This window comes from Gouania willdenowi, chromosome 13, assembly GCF_900634775.1.
Source record: "Gouania willdenowi chromosome 13, fGouWil2.1, whole genome shotgun sequence".
Taxonomy (NCBI): domain Eukaryota; kingdom Metazoa; phylum Chordata; class Actinopteri; order Blenniiformes; family Gobiesocidae; genus Gouania; species Gouania willdenowi.
The window spans coordinates 4951835-4964397 of NC_041056.1; the positions used below are offsets into that span (position 1 = coordinate 4951835).

The window sequence follows — 12563 nt, forward strand, 5'->3', positions numbered from 1 at the left end:
TAATTGCATCAACATACAGTACAAGCAACATACAGATAAATATGATACTATCAAAGATATAGTGTACTAAAGTGTATTAAATTAACTTGAAAAAAAAAAAGAAATACATTTTTTCTGAATAATTAATTTTTTGGGTTTGTATTTTTCATGTTTTTTTTTTTTTTTCTTTTGGACATTTTTTTTTTTCTTCTTTTTTTTTGAGTAATTTGTTTTCTGTTTTTAAGAATAATTTTTTTCTGTTTTTCTTGCAAATTCTTCCTTTAGTTCCTTTAGGCGTAATGAAGTCATGAGCCTTGTTTTTCATTTTAGTGGAACTTTTTTCAAGGGGAAAAATAAAAGAATGGAGATAAATTGATACATATGACTAAGAATCATTTTTTGATTGGTTTGTTTTCCATGTTTTTTGGTCAATTTTTTTCTGTTTTTCATGCACATTTCTTTCTATTTTTTCGAACTCGTTTTTTATTTTGTTTTTCGGACTCATTTTCATCTTTTTTTTTTATTTTGTTTTGTTTTCATGCTAAATTTTTTCTTTGGGCTTCGTGAAGTCGTGACATTTAAATTGGTCTTTTTCTTGTTTTTTATTTGAGTTTTTTTTTTATGGAACTTTTTTCAAGGTTAAAAAAAAAAAAGAATGGAGGGAAATTGATTCTGATGACCAAGAACTAAAATGACATAAAATTAATATAAAAACTCTTTTAATTTAATCAGATAGCAAAAATTAAATTCAATAAAAAAAATCTAAATAAATTGTAACAAAGTCATCAAATAAAAAATCCTTACTCAGCAAATCATATTTCTGAATATTTTTCTTTATATTTTCTCTTTCTAACTCTTGCGGTTTGTTCCTCGCAGCAGTAACACAGCTAGCGTCGCTATCCACACCATTAGGGTCACGATGCCTCCAGCATTTATCCGTTCATCAGTGACAGAAACTAAAATGAAAAACTCTTGCGTTCTCGTTCCTGAAGACGAGTCGAGCGACAGCAGCAGAGATAAAAATCAGTCTCTACTTCCTGTACGAGAAGGAATGAGATTACGTGCTGAGAACTGGCAACGTGGAAACACATTAGAATAACAAAAATTAATCATGTGGTATAATTTCATTTTTTTTCCCCACAACACATCAAAAATGTGCTTCATCTCACTCTTTTTTTTCTTCTATTTTATTACAACTAAACTTTGCAGCTCCAAACTATTAGAAAATTATATCATGTGCTACTTAATTTTAAAGCATTTTTTTTTTTATTAACACATATTAAATAATTTTAGAGAGTAGGATAGAACAGTTTTGCATTAACGTAGAATATATTTGATATGTGTTTATCACTGATTTAAAGAACACGTTTCCTGCTTTGGGACTCGATTGCCAAAGTTCTTTAAATAAACGCAAATACAAAAGGATTTGAGCTTATTACACATTTTAATGTGATAAAGAGCAACAATTTTTACATTTTAAATTATATATTTGATTTATTTGTTTTTTTATTGACATTTTTATTTAATGTAATCTAATTGGTTACGCCTTTGAAAGAATTAGCAACAAGTAACGATCAAATCAAATACATTTTTAGGGTTAGCCTGACAATACCTGACAAAATATAAATAAATAAATAAATGAATGAATGTATAGATAAATATTGGAATAAATAAATACAAGAATGAATGAATAAATAACTAAATGCATGAATAAATAAATAAATAAAAACTGGTAAATAAATGGGACATAAATAATTCATTGTCTTAAATTTATTTCTACATGTGGAAATAAATACAGAAAAGAACAATGAGTTTTGTCTTTATAGTCTTTTTGTGTGGGTTTTCTTGGTGTTTTTGAGTTTTTAGGCATTTTGTGTCATTTTTGTCAACTTTTTCTGCATTTCTCGAGTGTGTTTTTGTTATATTTTTGTGTTATTGTTGTGTTTTTGTGTATTTTTCCATCATTTTGTGCAATTTCTTAGCATTTTGTGTGTCTTTTAAGTCCTTTTGTATAATGTTGTTGTTTTTGTTGTCATTTTGTGTTTAAGTGGTTGTTTAGTGTGTGTGTAGTATCATTTTGTGTACTTTTGTTGACATTTTGTGCATTTTACTGTAGTTTTCTGGGTTTCTGGAGTTTTGTGTGCTATGTTGGGCTTCATATAAGTCCCAACTTCATGAATTACAATTGTTTTTGGGGGGCCGCAGAAAATTAGAACGAAACTAGGTTCCGTATGTGGCCCCCAGGCCGCCAGGTGCCTATGTCTGGGTTAATGGGTCTCTAGAAATAGAAAATGTTTCATTCATAATTGCTGCTGGGTGGAGTAAGAATATCTCAGTGATGTGTGTGTGTGTGTGTGTGTGTGTGTGTGTGTGTGTGTGTGTGTGTGTGTGTGTGTGTGTGTGTGTGTGTGTGTGTGCGTGTGCGCGCAGGGGTGTTGGCCTTGCAGCAGTGTCTGTGTTGATGTGGGGTGGGGGTGGTGGTGAGGGGGTCCTGTTGGATCCTGTGTCAGCAGCCTGCATGCTAGACGTTGCCTGGCGGAAGTGCATCACTGGCAGATGTCCAAACGCCCCCCCACCACCACCACTACCAGCCCTCCCTCTTCACCCCCCCATCCATCCCCTTCCTGGTCTATCTTCCTCTTTTGTCTCTCAACACAGAGCCTCTTTCACACAGGAGCTGGAAATCCATATGGATGTTGCACTGAAGCCCACTGTTCCTGGCTCATAGGTTTCAAGTTGACAAACACAACAACAACAATAATGTGATTGTTTTCAAGCCAGCGTGGTGCATTGTCATTTTTTTTATTTATTTTTTGCTGCTTTTTAGACAATAGAGCTCATTTATTTACTGTAGCCCAAAGTTCAGGTGGTTCAAAGCAGATGCAGCAAAAAAAAAACACCAATTCTATCCTTTTGTTGAAGGAGGCGGAGCCTAAAACTGTAGTTTACATGGATGAGAACGTTTAACTCAACACAGGAAATACATTGAGAGAGAATAAACACCTGGTGCTTGTGCCACCCCCACCCCCACACAGTCTCGTGCACTTAGAAAGAAAAGTTAAAGCACACACACACGTATAAACCACACACGAGCTTAAATAGGCTCCAAAAGTCTGTTTAATCCACACTTTCACCACCACATGTTCAAGAGTCGCTAAAAACTAAAACCACTATTTGGGTTTGATGTAGTGCTATTGATTGATCCTGGTCCAACTCTCAACAGTATTTTAATTTGGTGTATTTAGTTGTAAAATGTCTATTATTATTATCAGCGTATATAAACCCATTAACATTACGTTAGCAAAACAAACTAGTTATGCAACTACATAAACATATATTGTGTATACACATACATATGACGGTGTATTGTATAAATTGTAAATCAATGCAGTTATTGACGACAAATTACCGAAAATCACAGTTATATTACTCGGAATCAATGGATTCAAATTGTCCGCCAAAAACCTACGGGAACTATTTGAATCTACATGAATCACGTGACAGTCAAGTATTTTGAACTTCCGTTGTCGTAACTCTCTCTCTCTAAACAGCACTGGTTTTGGGACCATCGTGTGTCACTGTTAGCTCCGCCCCTTTTATGAAAACTAACACCTGTGGACTCTGTGGTGAGTTGGTTGGATTGAGATAATTGTGAATATAGAGCTATACTGAGGATTGAGTAGGTACCGTAGTTAGCATGGCATGGATTGTTCCTTGGAGATTTCATAGTATGCACTGGGCGTGTTTTAACTGCTCCAGGAGCCACGCCCATAATCAAGGAATTTTTTGAACTACAGTGTCAACGTGACACAGAAACATAAAACACATGCGTTGAGCGTAGTGTTTGCTGACGTCATCACAACATCCTGTGCTTCGGCCAAAAACCAAAAATGCACTTTTGGGTCATTTATAAGGCTGAAAGATTAATTGCATTTGCAATATTATTGCAATATCATAAAACGCGATTTTCTAATTGCAAAGGCTGCAATTGATTGATTTATTTTTTCTTGTCCTGTCTTGTACTGTCCTGTTAAGTTCTGACAGTGTTTAAGAAGTGTAGTCCACCTGTTTACATGTTTCATGAAACGGAAAATTAAGGCAGGCATACACTGTGTGATTTTTGGCCCATTTTGAGCCGATTTTCGATTTGTGCGACTATTTTGTGGGATCGTGCACATATATATATATATATATATATATATATATATATATATATAGTATACATGGGGTCACGAGAAGCGATTAGCACCTCACGACCAGCTCCCGATCAGCAGTCGTTGGTCGTCCAGTCGCTCCAGTTGAAGCAGTGCCACGGACCGGCTTACCGTAAACGCTCACACTGCGCATGCGCGAACACCGCTGTAAAATTGATGGACTGTCGTGCCCACGTCTGTCCAGCCAGCTCCTGGTCCATCACGTCGCCATCTTCTTCGTCTGTTTTAATGGTGATGCTTCAGAGTTCTTCTTCTTCTTCTTCTTCTGATTTGTACGTTGCATTTCCAGAAACAAGACCCCGACATGTTGTGTATGAACGTACAGTGTGAGGAAAAAAAAATCACAATTAGAATATTTTCCGAAATTCTTCAACCCTAGTAATTTACGGCTGAAAATTTTTGGTAATCCCTGTTACGTTGGGGCCTGATTTTAAATAAAGAACAAAGTGTCTATTCATACGGGGGGTTGCTGTACAGACAACCCCCCGGTGCTATTGGTACGTTTACCGAAATACACGTACGTAGCGGCCTACGGTTAGGGTTAGGGTTATAACCCTATATTGCAACAATTTTTAAAATTGGTCTTAGTCACGTGACCCAAACTGGCCAATGAGGGGCGCTGCGTACAGATAGAATGTCAGTATATTGATACGTCAACTGTACAGATAGCCACTGCCAATAAAGAAAGAGAGACAAAAAGAAAAGGTTTCAGAATGTAAATTCTCTTTTTTTTTGATAGTTGGAGGCCCTAAACAACATGTATCAACCTACTGTAGTATCACAGCTTTACGACTTGTAATGAGTTTGTCTAATGTTGTTTACCTTCACTCCTCATTTATTCCAGGCCTGGAAAAAGCGATGGTTCATACTCCGGAGCGGCCGTATGAGCGGTGACCCTGACGTTCTGGAATACTACAAGAACGACCACTCCAAGAAGCCCATCCGGGTCATCGACCTGCACTGCTGTGAGCAGGTGGACGCCGGCCTCACCTTTAAGAGGAAAGAGTTCCAGGACAGCTTCGTCTTTGACATCAAGACGTCCGACCGCACTTTTTATCTGGTGGCTGAGACGGAGGAGGAGATGAACAACTGGGTGCGTTCCATCTGCCAGCTGTGTGGCTTCAACCAGTCGGACGACGGCCGCGGTATGTACGCTGATAACTGTATACTGCGCTTTCGGTTTGTTTTTAATCGTCCGCAGCTAAACTCACGAGGGTTGAAATAAATGAGCTACTTTGTAATCAATCCGTTCTCTCTGGGGTTGGTTTGCATTTCACCAGGACGGATATGGGTCTTAGTTTGGTTCTCACTACATGGTGACTGTGGAATTACTGCTTTTAAGTGAAAATACTTCCTGTACAAAATATACAGTGTTGTCAAACACAGGAGGGCAACTTTTATCACAGCGGGGGCCACAATATCAACATTCGTGTCAGCATTTAGAATAATGACAAATATGAGCATTAACACTGGAAATAACAAATGTTATGTGTTTTTGGAGTCATTTTGGGTATTTTTGTTGTCGGTTTGGATTTTTTGTGTAACTTTTATGTATTTTTGTTGTAATTTTGTGTATTTCTCCGACTTTTTTAGTGGAGCTTTTGTTGTTTGGCATTATTAGAGTTATTTTTGTGTATTATTGTTGTCCTTTTGAGTATTTTTCTGTCTTTTTGTGTGTTTCTATTGTTAGTTTTGTGGATTTTTTGTTGTTTTGGGATCTTGTAGTCATTTTGTGTAATATCGCTCTCCTTTTGTGTGGTTTTCTGTCCTTTAGTATGTTTTTCGAGTTGTTTTTGCTGATCTTTTTTTTGGTCGTTTGGGGTTTTTGGAGTCATTTTTGTGTATATTTCTTGTCGTCTAGAGTTTTTTTTGTCATTTTTTTGTTTGTTTTTGGAGTCATTTTAGAGCATTTACTTTTGGGGACCACACAAAATTAGACCAAGGCCTGCATGTGGTCCTCAGTCCACCAGTTGCCCATGTCTGTCCAAAGCAATCACAACATAGACGAAGGTGAATCAAAGCGCTGCTCTTGTTGGATATGCTAATAATGTTCTGAACTTATTTATTGCTCTTAAAATGTTTAGAATAATATTCTGTGTTTAAATAGATCAGAAAAGTGTATTTATGCTGTAGTTTTGCTGTCGCCATGGCTACATCTGGTGGACGTTAATCTTTGTGCACATGGTTGATATTCTGTATCATGCAAAGGATCCAGATGTGTGGTTGAAAAAAAAAAAAAAAAAGCAGCTGTAAAAAGTGTAATGATCCTCACATTATGAAGAGGTCCCCCTGGTCCTTGTGTGCAGTAATTAGAAGAGATCAGAGAAGATGAACTGTAATTGTAATCAGGAGGACGGTGTGGCCTAGAGAGAGAAAATTAAAGGTTTTGGTACAAACAGATGTTTACTAGCTTTAATGTAAGCATCCAAACAACAAGTTTTAATCATTTAACTCTGTTCAAAGACATTTTAGTCACCTTTCAACGTTTTAAAATTGTACGTAAAAAATTTATCTTGGCGATTTTGTCAGAATTCAAGATTATCCACCTTATTCCTCATGCTGCTACTTTTGAATTCTGGGTGCAACTTCCTGTGTGGTAAATGAATAAAAAAAAACAACAACATCGAAGTGCCAAGCAGTGCACATACCATGCTCCACTGCTCACCTTCTAACGGACCACAATTTTCCATTTCAAAATGTCCTCATTTCCGCGGCAGTTTACCCTTTTTTTAGTTTCCATTTTGTGGTCTTTCCCTCTTTAGATGACTTTACGCTAAAATCACGTGAGATTATGTTGCAAGAATGTATGTTAGCTACACTGCTTGAAACGTAGTCACCTGTTTAACATGAAAAAATAACACAGAAATGTGTGTTATGATCCCAAAACATGTAAAGTGTCATTTAGCTGTTTCCATGTCAAGATTACGTAACGCGAGGTTTTGAACAAGATTATTTGGTTAATTTGACATATTTGTTTGATTAGTACGCTCAAATGCAGTCACCCAAAAGCCCGTAAATGTGTTATATTAGGGCCTGGTTTTAAATAACATCAAAAAAGAGTTAAAATCACATTTCAGAACAGGAATTTCAAATTTTCCGCGATCACAGAAAATCGTAGTCCCTACATTGTAATTTACACCAAGAGCCCTGGAAATCATATGTATGCTTGTAATCAGAAAATTCCTGATTAATATTAAAGAATTCTAAGCTTGCCTAACCTTAACTTAATTAAACAAGCTTGTTCACTTGAAATGTGTTTTAAAAAGAAAGCTGCCATCATTTTAGATTTTCCAACTGCTTAGTTTTCTATCGCACAGGAAGTTTTGCTCATAGTCTTCTTTATGTTAGCACAGTTAAGAAATAGGAATAAGAATATTTGTTATACTTTATACGTTTTCTTTATAGTCATGTATGTATAATAGTGGGAGTAGGCAGTAAAAACATTGTAGTAGTTTTATTTAGTTCATGTAAAAACAGCTCCCACTTTTTGGTTTCTGAAAAAGACTCACTTTCCCAGCCAGGGCCGGCCTTCCCGCCAGGAAACCCAGGCGGCCTAGGGCACCCCAAATTGCACCCCCCAATTGCACCCCCCAATTTTTATATTTATTTTTTATTATTATTAAAATTTAAAAAGGTGAAATAAACATGAAAAACACCCTTTATAATTACTGTACATGTTTTCACTTACTTGAATATTAATATTTTATGCTAATCTTCTGCCCATATTTATATTTATTTTATTTTAATTATTGTTTCATTCTATATAATTCTATTGTGTTGTTTGGACATTGTGTTCTTTGGTTTAAAGATTTGTGTTACTGGCTAGTAAAACCAAACAGGGAATTAGAAATTTCCTCGTACTGAAACTTTTATATTTTATTTTAACTTTTGATTACACTGTTTTGCATTGCTTTTGCATTTTACACCATTGTTGGTGTTGTTCCCTCGAGACATTTGCATTATACCTGTAGGTGTTATATTGTATTATAGTGCAACATTCTAATTTTTTAAATAGGTTGCATATTTTTTAATGGTTCATTGTGTCGCAGAATTGCATTGTTTTGTCTTGATATTTCAAATAAATAATAATGTGTACACATTGTGTATAGACTTGGAAAATAAAACTTACATTATATTAATGTTTCACTTCTTTAACAGTGTTTTTTTCTTCAGACGGGCAAAAAAATAAAAGTGTAAAAAAAAAAATTTTAATTTATTTTGAACTGTGTTCTTGTTTTTTGGTAAACTAAAAGTCTAGATAAACTACAAACACATTTTTAAATGCGTTCTACTTCTAATGCCACTAAACCATCTTTAGGTCTCAGTGTCTTGGCCTACGCAGAATAAGTTGTTGACCTGAAATCAGATCAATCCCTCTCTTCATCTTAGTAATTCTTTCCTGCTCCCTGGTGTGGTATCATGTTGTTGTCAGTATGGAAGTGGAAATAAAAGCTCAACCATCCCCTACCCCCCTCTCACCCCTCCCCACTCCTCCTCTGCAGAGCCAAACTCAATGTTCCTAGTGTTGACTAAACTCGTGTTGCTGGATATTTTTACACAACTTCAGGAGAATCGGATTACGCAGCAAACTTACAGTTTGTGTCCTGTTTCAGAACAAGTTACAAATCCAAGTAATTCCTGTAAAATGATGAGATTAAAAGGAGTTTAAGAGGTTTGAACATGTTTTCCAAAAAAAAGGGGGGGAAATTACCATTTTGGGAACTTTGTGTTAACGGCTTATAATGTAAACTCTTAAATCTTGATTTTTAGCACCTTGTAAACTCTGCATAAAAAATGAAAAGGTTAAATCTCTGGATATTATAATAATAATGTAATGTAATGCATCCTATTTTCTCTGATTTTGGGTTGTTTCTCTCAATTAATATAGTTCAACTGGTGGCCCCCAACATAACTGTACAAAATGATGAAAATACACAAAACAACAGCAATAATACGCACAATCACTCACCAAACACACAAATGACTATAAAACACACAAAATATATAACAACACAATATACAAAATGATAGCTGAAGTAATATGATTAAAAAAAACATAAAATGACAGAAAAACCCAAAAGGGCATGATAAAAAAATTCACAAAATGACGGACAAACCATACAAAAGTGCACAAAACAACTGCAGAAATACACTAACCTAAAAAAATTACTCCAAAAACATAAAAGTTACATAAAGACACTAGGGATGTAACGATTAATCGTAAGGCAGTTAAAAATCGATTCATAGATTTCACATTTCACATCGTTGCTGTCAAAATTGAATCGCAATACTTTTTTCAAACAGCAGAGGGCGCTATCCAAAAGTGTTGGCGGCGGGCGAAATCTGCTAATACTTTCTCTCTGGCCGCCTTCTACTCTTAAACATGTTCATAAATCATTCCTTACCCCTTTAGCACCAAATGAACATCTGTAATATTACGTGAATGTCTGTAAAAGTCACGTTTTTCTATTAGCTCTGTCTGCTAGTGCATAGCATCTCTTCTTCACTGCAAGATATCTGCATCCCAACCGACCACTGGGTTACCAGCGCCCTCTGCTGGTTTAAACAAATATCTGACGCAAATACAGTGCAGACTGTTTTTTTTTTTTTTTTTTTAAGTCCAATTGTTAAGGCACAAAATACATTTTCAGTTGCACTTTTAAAAAGAAAAAGAACTACTGCAGTTTTGTATTGTTTACTATAGAACCAGAATTTAAATGAATAGGCTTCTTCTTCATTTGCATTATTCCTTTATTTCATTCAAGATTTTTTTTTAGTTAAATTGCATTGTTTTGAATAGTTTATCAAGGAATTCTTTTGACAATGAAAAATAAAAGGAAAATAGTACAGTATTTCCCCCCCCCCCCCCCCCCAAAAAAAAAAAAGTAATATTTGTCAGTCATTTATGTACAGTCCCATTTTGTAAAATAAATCGTGAGATAATGGTATCGTGAACCCAGTATCGTGAATTGAATCGTATCGGGAGTTGAGTGAATCGTTACATCCCTAAAAGACACACAATGACTCCAAAAAAAAATACACAATGACATAGAAGCACACAACTCATTACTCATAATGACTACATCAGAAAGTATACAAAATGACAACAAAATTACACAATATGATTCCAAAATACATACGAAATTAGATATAAAGAAAGCACAAAATGACAAAAATATGCAAAATGACTCCAAAACACACAAAACAAACAGATAATACAGACAAAACCCTTTTATGGTTCCTGTATTAATGCTCAGATTCATCACTATCTATACTGGCCTGAATGTTGATAATGTGGCACTTGGATCAGACAATCTCTGGCAACAGATAATTAAGTAGATGACAGCTGTTAGATATATGAGCTAAATAATGCTTTTTTAATTTTGAACCTCTAGTCTGAAGCATTAGAGAAACTACGCCGGACTTGTGTCCACTTTTCTAATATTCCCTGTTTTTTTTAGCACCACATTGATGGAGGAATGTGTGTGTGTGTGTGTGTTGCCATATAAGGGTGCTCATAGGACCAGGATGCCATGTGGGAGGAAAGTAAGTCACAAGGGTGCAGTGCAGTGCTTTGTTCTGCTGAGGAAACCTTTGGCCCTGCCACGTAGTGTATTAAAGAATTTGTGCATTCAAGATGTTTTATTGTCCTTTTAAGAACATAATTTAGACCCAGGATCTGCAAAGGAGCTGTATTAGCATTAGCATTAGCTATCATTAGCAATAGCATTACCTTAGTTTTAGCTAGCATTGGCATAGCATTGAAATTAGCTTAATGTTAGCATTAACCTAGCAATAGCATTAGCCAAGCATGAGTATTAACCTAGCATTAGCCTAGTATTAGCATTAGCCTAGCAATAGCATTAGCCTAGCAATAGTTAGTCTAGCATGAACACTAATGTAGCATGGACATTAGACAACCAATAGCAATAACCTAGCAATAGCCTAACATTAACATAGCATGAGCATTAGCCTTGCAATAGCAACAATCTAGCATTATCATTAGCCTAATGTTAGCACTAACCTAGCAATAGCATTAACCTGGCAATAGGATTATCATGAATCTAGCAATAGCATTAACCGAGTATTAACACGAATGTAGCATGAACATTAGACAAGCAATATCAATAACCTAGCAATAGCCTAACATTATTGTTAGCTTAGCAATAACATTAGCCTAGTAATAGCAATAATCTAGCAATAGCATTTGCCTAGCATTAGCACTAATCTAACATTAGCATTAATCTAGCAATACCATTAGGCTAGCAATAGCCTAACATTATTGTTAGCTTAGCAATAACATTAGCCTAGTAATAGCAATAATCTAGTAATAGCATTTGCCTAGCAATAGCACTGATATAACATTAGCATTAATCTAGCAATATCATTAGCCTAGCATTAGCACTAACATAACATTAGCATTAGCCTAGCAATAGCAACAGCATAAAATGCAAAGCTGGCCTCTAAATGTCCTCCATAAGTCTGAGCCCTTACGTTCCACCTTCAGTGGACCTGCTACTCATGTGTTGGTGACGGATTTCACAGCACACCTCTAGTAGAGGTCATGTGGAAACCCTTCCTTTAGGCGTAGTGTGTTGATTATCACACAGACCGTTGCAGATGTGACGCACTGTCGTCTCCAACTTGGGAATTCCCTGTTTGACTTGCGTAAGAGCAACGTATCAAGAGTAGAAGAGCAAATACAAAGCTGTGATGTATAGGGAATGTTTGCATGTTTGCTCACAGGCAGTGGCAAACAGAACATGACTCATCATCTGCCACTTCTTTCAGTTGTGTTTCCAAATCTATGCATGAAATTTTACCTCAGTTTAAACAAAGGTAAACCTGACGTCATGGCAAATTCCATTATTTTGAAGTGGAACTCGATCAATATACTGATTAAGGGTGAAAGAAGAAATTGATTGTGATTTTTCACTGCAGGATTATTGTATTGATCCAAAAAAAATTCCAAATTGATTTTTTTTTTGTTCATATTCTTTTAACAAAAAAAATACATTTAATTGCGCTAACATATGCATAGCATGTAAACTAGCTCACTCCTCAATGCATTTTACTACAAAAACACAAATAATTACAACATATTATAGAATAGCTCCAAAAACACAGAACTGTCAACAAAATTGGAGAATATTAAATGTTCATCCCTGATATGTTATATGTTATACATACAGTATGTATATATGTTGGGATGAAATGGTAACCAAGCATTTCAATACGCAGAGATGTTTGGACACGGTTGGTCCTAATAATGTGAGTAAAGCTTGGTTTGATGCTCTCTCTGTTTTTTACTGCTCACAAAGTGCCCTTCATCTGCATTGATTTGTCTTGAAATATCGAGACTCCATGACA

General features: G+C 35.7%; 1 protein-coding gene across 2 annotated transcripts in view; it reads left to right on the plus strand.

Annotated features, from left to right (window-relative positions):
• The window catches only part of gab2 (GRB2-associated binding protein 2), a 61047-nt gene that overhangs the window by 25540 nt on the left and 22944 nt on the right, over window positions 1-12563 (plus strand). For both annotated transcript variants that reach the window (XM_028465295.1, XM_028465296.1), the window contains exon 2: window positions 5038-5338. In XM_028465295.1, coding sequence (XP_028321096.1) covers window positions 5038-5338 — 301 coding nt within the window. The remainder of the gene's footprint in view (window positions 1-5037; window positions 5339-12563) is intronic.